Here is a 15,596-nt window from a genome sequence, read left to right as displayed (position 1 = left end):
AGCAAAGTTATTCAGTATAAGCCTAATCTTTTCAGTAGTCCTCTTAAAAATGGATATAGCTTTGCCTTTTATGACACATTGAAATGTTTAAATAAGTCTGAATTATATTTACTAGCTGGAGATATGCTATTAACAAGAAAGATTTTCTCTAGATTTCACTTCAAAATGATATTGAAGTCTTTTTCAGACGTGATTTAGGATATTTTTACATAAATGTATAATGCATGTTTATATATAATCATATATTTTTAAAAAAAGTAATTATCTCACAAACTGTACAAATCTGAAGGCAAGACTGTCTTCTGTGTTTTCCTTAGAATCTGTTATGTTTTCAAATGGTAAAATGTATAGTGTTTTCTACTAATCACCATTCTGGCAATATTTCAAAACTTATGTAAATATTGTTCATATTCATAAATCAAGTTAAACAATCTGTAATATATCAGTCTTGTTGCACTGCGTCCACAACATTTTGTGGGTTTTGTGTATCTTTTTATTGAAACTAAATAACATACTGAATTCAAAATGCAAAAACATTCAAATAAATGCTGAGAAATATAGCAATTTATGTATTATGAAGTATTATAGTTGCAAACATACAAATAATATCTGCTACCCTGTTGTGTAATAGTAGGCACATTATCACATGGTTTTATAAAATAACTTGTGGAGTTTCTCCAAAACAAGTGAACATTTTGATCAGTTTAAAGTTCAAAAAGCTATTCTCTCAAACAGGACAATTGTAAACCTACAGAAATGGAAATGGTACATTAAATTACTAAACTAGAAAGCACATTGATTACAATATAAGTAGAATTAGCATAGTTAATTCAACATAATGTAACATGGAAATATAGTTATACATGATATGATACAATGCGAAATGAAGCTCACAAAATCTCTGTCACAGATATCTAGACAAAGAGTTTAACATACAATGAATACTTATATTCCTAATGGGATCTAATATCAATGGCATGAAACATTCAACATCTCTACATGCAATGTAGAAAAGTCAAAAACACACCAGTTGTTCACGGTAGAGGTGGTTCCACAAGTTTAATAAAATAGTAAAAAAGAACAGGTAAGCGCTTTCGCATGTAGCTTCTTCAGACCTATTATCAAGTAAAAACTCTAACCAGCTTTTAAATACCTTGTAACAGTTTCATCCAATCAACTGAAAAAGCATTAAAAGTTGCTAAGCAACATGATTGCATTGAAAATGCCAATTAAATAAACCAATTAGGTCTGCTTGCATTCATATTCCTAAAAACGACTAAATGTTATAATGACTATAAAAATGCATATGCAATTAAATTAAATAGTCATATCACCTATTACCTAATAATTCATCTCAATCTCTACATGCAATACTTATTGACTTATACACTTGAATTTAGATGTGGATATTTCCATACATGCAAACCCTTTCCTGTGTGAGATTATATCATGCCCCATATCCCTTTACAAGAAAGAGTGCTGACACTTTATTCAGTTCAATGCAAGACTCAGACAGGGGGTCCACTTATTAAGAAAGACACTTTCTCTAACCTTTCTCAGGGCTATAAGCAGCTTACCTTTATAAATATTATTCAATATCTGCCAACATTCAGTTATTTGGCTGGTAGGAGGAATTCCAGTACTTCTGAATGGATTGTATTGTTGCCAGGAGCTGTACTGATAAAATTATATGCAAGATAAGAGGATTTCCAATGCTTCTCAATGGATTTTTTGTTGCCAGGAACTGTACTGATAAAATTACATGCAAGATAGGAGGATTTCCAATGCTTCTCAATTGATTTTTTTGTTGCCAGGAGCTGTACTGATAAAATTATATGCAAGATTTGCAATGTTTGGAAAATACCATGCATCACAAAATGTCTCTTGTCTATAGATGCAGTATGATAAAATTCATCTGATCCAAAATGATTCCCAAAATCAGGTAATTAGAGGACAGGTCCAAAATATATGTTCCCAAGAGTTACTCTCCAGATGATTACGAAGTCAAAAACATAGGGTAGAAGTGGCAGCTTTATGTAGCTTAGTATCTGTTATGAATAGCCGTGGTGGTACAGCAGTAGCATTGTTGCCTCACAGCAAGAGGTTCTCCTGTTCGATTCTCGACTGGAGTGCCTTCTGTGTGGAGTCTGCATGTCCTCCCCGCGGTCGAGTGGTCTCCGAAAGACATGCGTGAATGGGTTTGCCTTCACTGAAGGTTGAGCAATGGGCTGGCAACTCGGCACCATAAAAAAAAAAAAATCGACTGCCAATCATTAGCAGACCGGAGTTCCACTGTGGTGACTCCTAACCGGGAAAAGCTGAAAAAACAAACAACAACAACAACAAATATCTGTGGTTATGAAGAGTTTATGGAAGAGCTTCCATGAAGAAATCCTGCATTTGGGAGAGGATGTAATTCCTCCTCCCAGATTTGAGTATACATAGACATGTTGCTCTGCACCTTCCTGGCTGGACATTTCCAAACATTTTTGCATTATTTCTTCATACTCCCCACCAAGGCCCCTGCACCTTCTGATAGTTGCATTGAATTTATTTCTACAGTCTACCATGTCCTGCAGCTCTTTAGTCCTGTAAACATATTTCCCAGAAGTTAGAGAAATATTAATTCATATAAGATTGATGCTATATCTGCAACAACCCTTCACAAACAAATGAATATCTGTGTATTCCTCACACACACTTCATGTTATGCACATCATCTGGGAGGCAATGTCAGGCAAACAATCCATTTAAATGTCATAACACTGTATATCCTACAACATGTGCGAGTGCTAAAATATTAAAAAATATGGAGAGCTTTCTTTATTTTTCTAACACAACCACATAAGCTGCTAATATCGCACTTATTGTGCATGACAACTGCATACTGTCTCTGTGTGTTTGTGCATCCCACAGGCAAGTTTTTGTTTTTCATTTTTTTTTCCTTTCACTTCGTTACTCAGAGTAGAATGCTGATCCATCTGGAGCATTTTTCAGCCTGGTTCCACTTTATGACAGTCAGGACTGTTCAGCTTGCACAGTTATGAAAGTATTATAAGACAAAGAGAAAAAAATGTCATATTTTACATAACACTTGACAAACCTCCTGCACTGTGGCCTACTGTACTTGTAATGAGTGAAGCAAAAAACTAAAGCTGTACATGTGGGCTGTAACTTAACATCCATTGTATTGAGAGGACGAAAAAATGACAAGTATAAGGCACAGAGCTGGAGATCACCCCACATATCTATTAACAATAAAATGTCTGCTGCAGGAAAATCTAAAGTGGAGTGGTGGTAAAGTAGCTGACACACAAGCCCATTTTACAGTCTTGTTGCAGTGCTGTATTTTAATGTAAGACTCAGTCATCAGGAATGTTTCAGTTATACTGCCTTAATTTCTCATCTTGGTTGCTGCATGCATGCTTACGAATATGAGAGTATGTACCTTCCTACACACACCCCATGAAGGCTACCACTTATATGGCTAAGCAGGGTCCAAGTGCACATCTGACTACTGCTGTCTACAAGACACCTTCCTTCTTGTAGGTATTCACTGTGTAGAAAATCTGACATCGACACTCCTCCCAGGATGGGTCATCTGGCATCAACTACTCATGGCATCAACTACTCACTCCAATTCTTCGTTACCTGCTCTTCATTATGTATGCAGCAAAACGAACTTATGTTATCTTTGTTATAGTCAAAATTTTTCTTTCTTCGCCACAGAAAAAACAGTATAATGTATCATGTGACTTTGAATGCATTAAACAATATGGAATACAGTGAAAAATGCTGAACCTACTTAAAAAAATGAAATCCTTAGAGATAGCGCTGTGCCTGAATCACATTTTACATCCAGCGTTTTGTGCAAAAGCTTGTGCTATCAGTTCATATACTATAGTCATTTCTGTCCTTGTTACAAAAATAATGACGCTAACATTTTATTTGATTTACATTTTATGTGATGTAATTGTTATCCTGCCTGACAAGATGGACCTTTTCTTCTTGGTGGTGACAATTATGACTACAAACTATTCAGTAATTTTGGGGTAGTTACTTCTACAGATGCCACTGCAGTGATCACAGACTGTAATGGTCACTCCACTGCTGGTCTCTCTTGACCCTGAAAGCAGTGGGATATCAACTGGATGATGTTTTATTATTATTATTATGATGATGATTATTATTATTATTATTATTATTATTAAAACAACCCAATCCCATACCTGTATGTAAGCAAATAGACAATGCTCCCTGTTCTTCCCCAGTACCTGCCAAACAACTGACACAGTGGCACTGGCTATATATTTTTTTTGCTCCTGATCCCTGGTACGCACTCACCCTCACTACTGACCTTCCAAATGACCCATTTGCTTCTCTGAGAGACAAGAGTCCTGTAGTCCATTTGGTTCTCTTATGGATAAGACCAGAGTAGCAAGACTAGTTCCATCATCAGTTCTGCAGATCATGTTTTTTGCTGTGGCATTATCCTTTACCTTGTATATGCTCAGTATTTCCCATGGAGTCATTACACAATGAGCATATATGACAATTTGTCTCACACTTTTACAAGAGAAGGTCCCCCAATAGCCCTGTACTCTGTTTTACATCACATTTACTTCTTTAGAACTGATGCATTTGGATAGTAGAAGGCAGCTAAGAAACAGCCCAGAACATCCAACCACTCTAATCAGCAGCTAGTTACCAAACAGACTTCAAAAATATGCATTATTTGTTTTAAATGTATGCATTACTTATAACAACGCATAACCCCATGATCTCTTGAAGGCAAAGCACCTCCAGTGATATCTGGCCTTCACTAGGAATTCTTCATCGATTCTGTACCCCAGCCTTGTGCCCCCCCAACTCTCACTTAAAGAACAGTAAGATGGCTAGGTTTCACGTTATCATAGTTGTAGCTCCCAAGCCAGCTTGTCCATCATCCAGACTGTTAATTCTGCCTGTTGCACTTGGGTAATAGTTATAGCTTTATGCTGTTTCATTAATCATCTTTGCATAGGAAACATCTGAGGACCTTACTTCTACACTTTGTAATAAAAAATCCAAATACAGTTAAGCTTATAATGATCCATGGCTATACATTACGCAAACATATGGATTTCATATGGAATATGAGAAAATTCTAGAATTAACCATAGTATTTGTTGTATTCCCTGTGTAAATTAACCCATCTCACCATCTATGCTGTGAACTGTATCACTGTTCCATGTTTTTAGTGAAGTAATTAAAAAACAAATTACCTCCCTAAGATTATTCCTAAAAATTATTTTGGCTACATGTCAGTTAATGAGGGTACCATATACTGTGTAAGTGAAGTAAAGGTGGTACTTACAATCTAATCAAGAAATAACATCTACCCTTAAAACATGTTCTCATTTTTATTGTTAATGTACTGTGATTATTTCTTTAAAATCATTATTCCCAGATTGTTTATTCTATGTTCCTTTCTACAGCCATCAGACAAGAGTTAAGCAGAATCAGCATGACATAATGAATCAGACAGCCATGAGATGCAGAATGCATAACACAGCCTTGGAGGATCTACATGAGAGTCTATCGATATAGAAGGAGTGTGTCCAAGATGGATGACTGAAGAACATACCTGCACTGCTCCTGTTCTTGAAATCCTTTTACTAGCAGACTCACCAACCTGCAGCTTGCTGCCTTGGATTTGCTTCATTTAAAAGTCTTAAAAGCCAGAGGAAGTAGAAAACTGTTCATTTTATTAACTGCGGTACACTTTTGGATTTTTTTCCAGGTTTTGTCAAATCAACATTGCACATTGAATTTATGTCGAACTTTTTTTTTTGTATTTTGTATTTGCTTAATGTTTTTCATTTTCTTTAGTTTGGGTAGAGAAAAGCAAACATGATTCATTTGCTTTAATATTAAAATGAAGTCAAAATTTTTATCATTAAATGCAATGTAAACAAAATACCTTTGCCAACAGAATCATCTTGTGGATCCACTGGATAAAATGGAGACATGAGAAAATTGTGGAATGACAAATATGTGTCTCATTAAATATCAAAATATTAAAATTGTACAACAGTGCACCACAGTATTTGTGTTCATATTGTTAATAAATTGGTTAATGGCCATAAAATATAATTCTTTTTATGGATTTTTGAAATTTGATTACAAACTATTTTTCACTATGTCATTGATAAAAATGTTAAGTTGTTTTACCAAAACAGTTATAAGAAAAACAAGGTAGTGGCTTTTTGGCACAGTATTAGCATATTGTAACTTTCTGTGTCAGTTGCCAATTTTCAGAACAAAACTGTGTGACTGAAATGTGGTGTCTAAACAAAAGTACAGTACAAATAATATGACAATAAACATGTCAGCTCTGCTTAGAGAGGTCTATCATCAATTTTCCTTCATCTTCCTGAATCTATTTACATCTGTTGTAGAGCAGTTTAGCCTTAACTAGAACAAAGAAGATACAGGAATATGTAAATTAGCTAAAATAGCTAGCTATAGGTGGGGTTCACTGCAACTTGGAAAACAAGTACTAAAAGAGACAAACTCTTGGTAGTATGCTTTACAAGGGATAACATTCAAAGTCTACGACATCATGTGGAATAATATTTGCAAGATTATTTTATGTATGTGTAGCCATGGGGGGCATAATATAATAAAAGGCTGATGTCGAATAGGTTGAACTTCCAGTGCCAACTCATTTAAGCACAATGATGACATTTTGTTATCAGAAAAGAGGCAACTGAAACTTGTAAAATATGTATTGTGCATTTTGGGTTTACTGCTGCTGATTCCCTGCTGGGTGAGGAAAGTAAACCTGTATTTTCCTGTCCGTGAGTGACAAAGCTGCTTTCTGTTTTACCTGTTCCATTTTATTTTCTGTTTTAAGAAATCTGCTGGCCTGGAGGTTTTGTTCTATGTGAGAGATAGACACTTCAATTAGCTAGGCTGCACATTTCACATGTTTTTCCATTGGTTAAATTGTTTGAATGATACTTAAATACACAGTGAATTTGTGGGCCTTTGTCTTTTTTCTGAAAAGATTTCAAGCCTGTATAAACTAAAGCACTGCTGATTATTCCTTGCTAGATTTTCTCACTTATCTGCTTTTTAAACCTGGTGGTTTTAAGCTGCTCACCCTACTGTAAATTGAGCTTAATAAGCTCCTCATTTTCTACACTGCTGTTGATACCATTAATTATTTGCCTTTCCTTGTGCTTATATTGAAAAAGGGCATTTTGCTTCTCATTGTCTGTTCTACTGATTTATTTGCTCTGAATTCATTATCTAGCTAGCTGTTAGATAAAGTAGTGTATTTTTACACTCTAGCAAGCACTTGTTTTTACATCAAGAAGTCAGTGGCTTTTCCAACTAGTGCACTAGAAGATATCCTGGTCTGTTTAGGTTGGGGAAACACTTGAGATTTCTGCATGTAGTTTTATTGGCTGGAGGGCTTATTAATCAGCTTATCTTGTTTTTAGTGCCTTTATAAATTCTGTACAATTGAGTGGCTCTTGGCTCATTTATACAAAGCAAGACTTTTATTGAATGATTACACTTTTATAAGCTGTCTAAAGTACACTGCTGTACCCGTACCTTTAGGTTTATTTGTGGTAGCATTTCATATCTTTTAAGTTTTTTGTGGTAGCATTTCACTTCGGGCACTCCTTTGCTGTGCTTTTACATTAGAGGAACTGGGATTATTCTTCTAGTGGCAGTAGGTGTTTACCTTGTCTATCTGAGCTGGGAAGAACATAAATGGGTTATAGGTATCTTTTTGTACTTCTCTATTATACTGTGACTATACTTTAGCAGTTTGAAAAAATAAATTCTATTGTCTGCTGATGGTGCTTTATGTAGTTAATTGCAGTGCATTACATTGTCTCTGTTAGTTGTAGGGCTGTTTGTGTGGTCTTGTTACACTTTGGCTCCAAACCAGCTATTCTACATTACAAAGGTGTTTTTCTGCACCCTTGTGGCATAAGTGTGCTGATCTAACCTGTCTGAGTTGGGGATTGCTGGTGGAAGGCTCATTCTGTGCTTTTCTGATTGATAGTTAACTTACAACTTGTTTTGCCTTGCTCATATTTAAGTCTTGCATTTGCTTGATGCTGCTCTTCATGCAGTAGCAGTTAGCAGTGATCTGGTATAAACTCAAAAGCCTATATGCTTAGTGTTTGCTAAACAGCTGTTAGTGAAACCCTTCTAAGCTTTTCTGCTGCTCTAAGAGCACCTCAGTTGTGCACTGAGCAACATTGCCTTATTGATCAACCGTAGCATACACAAAGTATAGGTCCCTCTTGTAGTCTCAAAGCTACCAGCACAGTCATGTCAAATTAACCCATTCCCTTCCCTACTAGAACATACCATAAGAGCCTGCTATCATGGATGGGCAGTTTTCTATAATCTCTCTGGCCAGCTTGATAGACATGGGCATCTTGAGGAAATGTAGCAATTGTCTCATATATACTAGCAAACACTCCTGAAACAAAGAAATTGTTTATGTGAAAGATGTAGTTGCACTACGAAATTGGAGGGAAGACTCTCACATAAGGACAAACTGAATGCCGAACAGGTTATCAGCAGACACACACATACAGACACACACACACACACACACACACACACACACACACACACACACACACACACACACACACACACACTTCCCACAATAAATGCTAACCTGCAGTGGATGATCCAGTCATGAGAATGAATCCCATTTTGATTATGACTGACTGCTACACAGTACTTGCCTGGACCTCAGCTTGTGCATCACATGACACTGAGAAAATAATTTTGCCATACCAGGGTTCCAAGGAATCAAGCAAAACTTTTTTTATGTGTTTTGCCCTGTATGGATTGACTGCATTTGGTACCATATTCCTTCAATAAGGGAGAAGCTTGCCGTAGGCAAAGTTTGTTTTTACTTCTGCAACTGCTTTATGTCATATTCTAATGATATTTTGACAGAATTCATGGTGGTTGTCTATATTTGGATACGAGTCATAACTTAATTACTTATTTATTTTATTTTACATGTGTTTACCAGGAAAGTCTGACTGTGCATGGATCCTATTTGCAGTGGAGGCCTGGGGAGAAAAGCTCCACAAATATTAGTACAGCGAGTACAGTAAATACAACACAAATTTCAAGGCCAAGAAAGGAGCAAAAAGTAAATGTACTAAAAGGAGCTCAGTGTGTTACAACAAACAATACAGTTAAAAGTAAATATTCTGTAAGGAGCACAGTGTGTTACAATAAACAATACAGCTGAAAGGACACTTAGAAACTTTTTTAGCAATATGTAAACCCTTAAGCCTGATTGAATAGGGGTAGGGGCCACCACACCCTTATGTAGGAGGGGTCCCTAAACTAATATAACTGACTCCAGGGCCTCATAACGTCAGAAAATGTTACATGATTTTCACCAATTATACATTTAATTTAAGGGGCTCAGGTGTTCATGTTGTTCAAAGTGACTCAGGCACATAACTGAATGCCTTGTGTTTCCAATATACAAATAAATACCTTTATTTCATTAAAGCAATTATTTTTTGGCAGTTTGTTGACCAATTAAGGCTTGTGAACAAATTGTTCCTTTTTAGGGGTGAGCCCAGAGCAGTGCCTGGTTAAAGCCCCTTGCTTAGAAGTCACACTATAGGTGAACAAAATTGAAAGGAATCAAGCCCTGTACTCTGGGCACAGCAAACAGCTCATTACCAGCACAAAGCTATAATACTCTGTAGTGGCATTTCTCATGTTGTGCCTATTCAGTTTATTGCTCTGTTCTCGTATTGAATTTTGCATTATGTCCTACAATGTGGCTTTTAACTGTCACAGTGTCAGGCAGTATTCAGAGTAGTCCTTCATAATGTACCCTCCCTTTCTACTGCACCTTAAAATTTGCTGAAGGAAAGAGTGCAGAGTGCTGCTTTACTGAACATACTTTCAAAGAACACAAAGTGCACTGAAAAAAGTGCTGTTTTATGGCAGCAGTTTTGTCACCACACCACTCCTTGTGTAAATGAAGATCCTCTAGTTCTTATGAATATACCCATTTCTGAGATGACTATCACATAAAAAAGTGTTGTCCTCCAGGGGCAGTGAATTCAGATAAAAGTGCAGTCCCCAAGTCAGGTTCAGAGAACTCTGGATATACAAACACTGAATCAGATAATAGAAATACATTCAGAGTTTCATAGTTTCATAGTTTCATAGTATAGTACTAGGCTATCTGCCCTGGGGCATTTGTAAGCCTAGCCATAATGATGTGGCTTTTGCCACCCCATGAAATGGTACAAAAAATGTACAGAATAAATTTAGAATACTGTGCTTCTGTCTAGTAGTGACACAATGAAGGTCCCCTTATATAATAGAATTAGTTTACTGTGCCCCTGTCTAGCAGTGACACAGATGTGACCCCTGGGGTAAACTTACGATCTCCCATCCACTCATCAAGATTTCTCTTGAAAAGAGTCAGTGAGGGGCTCTGCCTAATACGAACTGGGATCTTGTTCCAAAGCATGGGAGGCCTCTGGGTTATGAAGCCATCCCTCCAGCATGTCCTATTCATACTTGTGCCGAGGTTTAAGTCTTTAGCTCTCGTGGTCCTGATGGATTTGGATTTTTCGAGGTGGAGCATGTCCATCAGATCCTGATTGGACATGGCCTTGTATGTCAGGCAGAGATCACCTCTGAGCAGTCGGTATGCTACTGAATAGAGCTGAAGTTTCTTTAGTCTGGCAGAATAAGACATATGTTGGAGACCCTTGATCCTCTTGGTGAGGTACTTTTGTGGTCTCTCCAGCTGTTGCAAATGCCGGGTGAGGTACATACCAAATGGGGCATTGTACTCAATCATGGGTCTGATGAGGGAGGAATATAGGGGTACAATGACATCCTTGGATCTGGATGTGAATCCCTTCATGATGAGGTGTGCAAGGTAGAATGTTTTTCTAACCACTTTGGCAACGTGGGTGTCAAATGAGAGGTCGCTGTCGACTTGGGTCCCTAGGTCTCTGATTACTTTTCCGTACTCAGTGGGTTGCTGTCTATGTGATAATTTGTGGGTACTTTGTTTTTCCCAAAGGGATGACTATACATTTTTGGCATTTAGTTTAAGGCCGTGACTCCGGCACCAGTTGTCCGTTTCTGTGAGGCCTTTTTGTAGGATGTGTGTGTCTGCTGGTGTATCGACTATGACGCCTAGTTTGCAGTCATCTGCGAACTTTGTCAGCCACAGCCCTCCCATGTTTGCTTTAACATCTGAGAAATAAATGCCGAACAAGAGGGGTCCCAGGACAGATCCCTGTGGGACACCACTTGTGACTGGCTTTGAGTCTGACATTGCTCCAGCGATTTTAACTTTATGGGTTCTGTCCTTTAGCCAGTTTGCAACCCATCTAGTGACATAAGGGTTTACTTTTAAGCTGTTGAGCTTATCTATGATGCCTGAGTGGGGTATTGTGTCGAAGGCCTTAGCCAAGTCCAGGTATGCTGTATGGACTGCTTTGCCCTCATCAATGGCTCTAGTGACTGTTTCGAAAAAGTCAACCAGGTTTAAAAGGCAGGATCTGCCCTTTACAAAGCCGAACTGGGTGGGGTCAAGTGTCTGTAGGTCCCCTATGTCTCTGTTTATGAGTTCCATAATGATTCTTTCCATAGCTTTGCAGACCAGGCTGGTTAAGCTTATGGGGCGGTAGTTTCCAGGGTCTGTAGAGGCACCCCCCTTGTGGAGTGGGACCACTGTTGCTGTATGCCAGTGTTCAGATACATATCCCAAAGTAAGGCTAAGGTTAAATAACATTTTTATGTGTGGGTTTAGCTCCTCTTGGAGTTCACCTAACACGCAACCCGGGATACTGTCAGGTCCCATTGATGCTGTGTTTTTTGCTTTGTTTAGGGCGGTTTTCACTTGGACATCTGAGATGACAGGGAGATTACATTCAGCTGGGATAAGTATTTCTTCTTTTGGGGGTGAAGGAGGGGAGAAATTTGCACTGAACCTGTCAGCCAGAATGTTGGCAATATCTGTGGGTTCAGTGTATTTTATGTTGTTGTGAACCAACTCTGAGCATATCTGAGGGTTTCCACCCAGGTTTCTAACATAAAGAAGGCTTTGTGGTTATCTTTAGTGTCCTTAGAGATTTTTCTCTCAAAGTTGGCCTTGGATGTTTTTATGAGAGAACGTAGTTTTCTGCTAATGTTGATCAGGGATGTCTTCCCTTCATGGGATTTTGCTCTGACGTGCAGTAGCTTCCTTCTTTTGTTATACAATTTGTTTATGGCTGAGGTCCACCCGACAGGATGCTTACCTTTGGTGGAGAGGGACTTGGATTTGTTTGGGATTGCATGATCCATGCATTCTTGGAGATGTCCATAGAAAGCATTTGTGAAGGATTTGGCATTGTGGGATGTGGTATCCACTGGCACAGTGGGCTTAAAGGATACCATCTCAGTCTTAAGAAGAGCGAAGTCTGCTTTTGAGAAGTTTTTCACTGTGGTCTTTTGTGCTGGGGGTGGAGGTGGGATATGTATATCCAGGGTGATTAGTTTGTGGTCAGATCTCACTAGTGAGGGGTATACTTCCGGTGTGGAGCATTTTGTCCCCATGTTTGTGATGATCAGGTCTAGTATATTATCTCCCCTAGTGGGAGAGGTGACTAGTTGTTCCAGTGCATTTGAATGTATGAATTCCAGGAACCTTTGGGCTAGGGTATTAGGGCTAGAATAATGTACCCAGTCTATGTTTGGGTAGTTGAAGTCTCCCAGTATGATGGTATTTTTGTGATACATTCATATCCTCCAATGTCTTCAGGAAGGCTGAGTGGGGTTCTTGAGATTGGGAGGGTGGTCTGTAACATGCTACCAGTTGTATAGCAGTTTTGCCTATGGTTAGTTGCACCTGTATGGTCTCTGATGCTTCATGTGTTGCTACTAACCTGGAGGTGTGGGTGTCCTTGATGAATATGGACACTCCCCCTCCCTTTGTGGTTCGGCCCGGGTTTTGGGGCTGAAAAGCATGATACCAGGTATAGCCTGGTAGCACTGGGGTGCTCTCCGGAGCCTTGAACCAGGTTTCAGTTACTGCACAGACGTCGATGTTCTCCATGCTGAGGAGTGCATCAAGTGCCTCCATCTTGAGATTTAGACTTCTGGCGTTGAACAGCATTACCCTTAGTTTTTTTCCATTTTTTTTTCTAAGGAGGTGGGTTTGTCTTTTGAGCCTTGCCTAAAAAAGGCACTATGGGGGTGGCAAGAGCCTTAGCCAATATCCGGAAGCCCAGTGGTGACAGGTGTAAGCCATCCCTTGTGAAGCAGCGTGGCTTGTCCAACATGTCATCCTAGCAGACAGACATTGGATCCCCTTAGAATGACACCAGTACTTGAGCCAATTGTTAAAGCTGATCATCTTGTCTTTGTATTGTGGTATCATTCTTGGTGAGGGCAGGATGCTTCTCAGGGTCAGGGTCATACCAGCCTGGGCTACATAATCGGAGAGCTCCTCTATGTCTCTTTTCATGTAGTCCAGGGAGGTACGTCTCAGGTCATTCACACCAGCATGGACAATGACGGAGTCATATTTGTACTTGCTTTGGAGTGACTTGAGTGCGTGTGTTATGTGGCGGATCCTAGCTCCCGATAGACAGCTCACAGTCACCTTCTCCTTGTTCAGCCTGGTCAGCGGGACATCAGTGTGTCTGACTATAGAGTCACCTATTACTAGTTTATCAGGCAAGGTGTTTGACACACTGATTTATTGAAGTATGTGTTGCATGTGTTTTGTTTTGAGGTGGTGGATTTTTGGATGTCTGCTTTGGGAGCCCCTGTTGTTTTGGTAAGTTTTTTATTAGAGCCTCCGAGTATGTCTTTGTGTTATTATGTGTTTGGTTTGCCGTTGTGGCAGGTCTATGTGGGACTGGGATTGTTGTGTGTGTGGTTACCATCTCCTCCTGTCTGGTCATGCCAGCCCTGAGTTGAGAGAGTTCAGCCTCCAGTTTGGCTATATAGTTGCATCTCTCACATGTGTTTGTGTTTGTTGGGAGGAGGAGATGGTTGTCTGTGTACATGAGACAATTGTAGCATTGTCTCAAGATACCCAGATTGACCAGCTGAACTGGAGAGGATGCCAGTAATCTACCACTCGACATGCTAGAACAGTATAAGGGAGTGTTGTACCTTTAAGGGAAGTGGATATTCACAGGGGTGGCAGGTAGATGTAGTGCTTTACTTAGTACGAGAGTGCTTACTTAGTAGAGAAGTATTGAGAACAAGTGCTAGGCTTATAATATAGTGAGTAGTCTGATTATACTAAGAGTAGAGCTTCCTTAAGGGAAAATTTGAAGAGCAGACCTGGCAGAGCCAGAAGAAGTTTAACCTTGTTTAACCGGCGCTGCGCTATGCCCACAACCGCTCAAAGCCGTGCAAATGCGGATTTTAAACAGTGAACTACAAAAGAGCTAGAAATGGTCCAAAACAACCAATTACTACAGCTTCTTGTGCTGAGGTCACTTCCTACAGGGACAGGTAGGCTGCTCAAGGCTCCCCACTCCCACTGGTGAGCAAAGAAACTTCCTTCTATCCAAGTAAGGTAATGGACAACACAGGAACTACACCACAGCCCAGAATACAGCAATGCCTGTAAACTGGTCTAAACTAGTCGAGGAGAGGTGGGAAAACAAGGATTATTTTTTGTTTTTGTTTTGGTAGAAACACACAGAAAATGCAGAAACAGTGATAAATTAGTTACACAGGCTAGCACACTTTAGTGGGCAGCCTCCACAGTTAAATTAAACAAACAAACAACAAACTTTCGATCAAATTCGACTAAAATGTAACTTTAAGTGCAGATTTTAAAATAATGCAGCAAACAGTTAAAAACAGTTCAAGCTAGTTCAGGGTAAGCTACAGAAGCTATTCCAAGTGAAAAAAAGCAAAGATACTTAAATCCAGAAAGTAGTCGCTTTTCTGAGTTCCCTGCTGCTAGGACCACTCTGCAGACCCACGAGGAGCTTGTCTAAGCAGTATAGCCAGAAAAAAATGCCCAGAGACGGATTTTAAACAGTGAACTACAAAAGAGCTAGAAATGGTCCAAAACAACCAATTACTACAGCTTCTTGTGCTGAGGTCACTTCCTACAGGGACAGGTAGGCTGCAAAAGGCTCCCCACTCCCACTGGTGAGCAAAGAAACTTCCTTCTATCCAAGTAAGGTAATGGACAACATGCTCTGTTCTTTTATTATACACCTAAGCTCATAAAGTATAGTTAGCTCACTTATTTCCATTTTTTTTCAAAGTGTACCTAAAGAGACCACAAAACTTAGCAAATTTAAGTCAGTGTAGACTGAGCAAATGATCAGATGGTAAATTATTAAACTGCAATGACAATGTGACTTCATGTCTGAAATCTGAATCTGGAAAACACTACTAAAAGCACAGTGCAGCTATGCAGCTACTTCCTTATAGTGTGTGTGGCTGTACAGGAAGTCACATGTGAACATTGTTTATCACTACACAAAGCTGTAAAACTGGGAGGAAGTAGAAAACCATAAGACTGCAGTTGGTATGCTAAGAAATGCTGGGTC

At 39.1% G+C, this 15,596-nt stretch overlaps 1 protein-coding gene across 10 annotated transcripts in view; it reads left to right on the top strand.

Annotated features, from left to right (window-relative positions):
* Positions 1-6,135, top strand: part of EVL (Enah/Vasp-like) — a 1,573,360-nt gene extending 1,567,225 nt beyond the window's left edge. For all 10 annotated transcript variants that reach the window (XM_044075040.1, XM_044075035.1, XM_044075032.1 and 7 more), the window contains one exon: positions 5,478-6,135. In XM_044075040.1, the coding sequence (XP_043930975.1) occupies positions 5,478-5,515 (38 nt within the window). In that variant the 3' untranslated portion in view covers positions 5,516-6,135. The remainder of the gene's footprint in view (positions 1-5,477) is intronic.
* The last annotated feature ends 9,461 nt before the right edge of the window (positions 6,136-15,596 follow it).

This window comes from Protopterus annectens, chromosome 6.part0 (assembly GCF_019279795.1).
Source record: "Protopterus annectens isolate FY-2018-M chromosome 6.part0, PAN1.0, whole genome shotgun sequence".
In the NCBI taxonomy this organism is placed as follows: Eukaryota; Metazoa; Chordata; order Ceratodontiformes; family Protopteridae; genus Protopterus; species Protopterus annectens.
The sequence above is the reverse complement of the archived record's forward strand: the minus strand, read 5'-3'. Positions and strand labels throughout refer to the sequence as shown.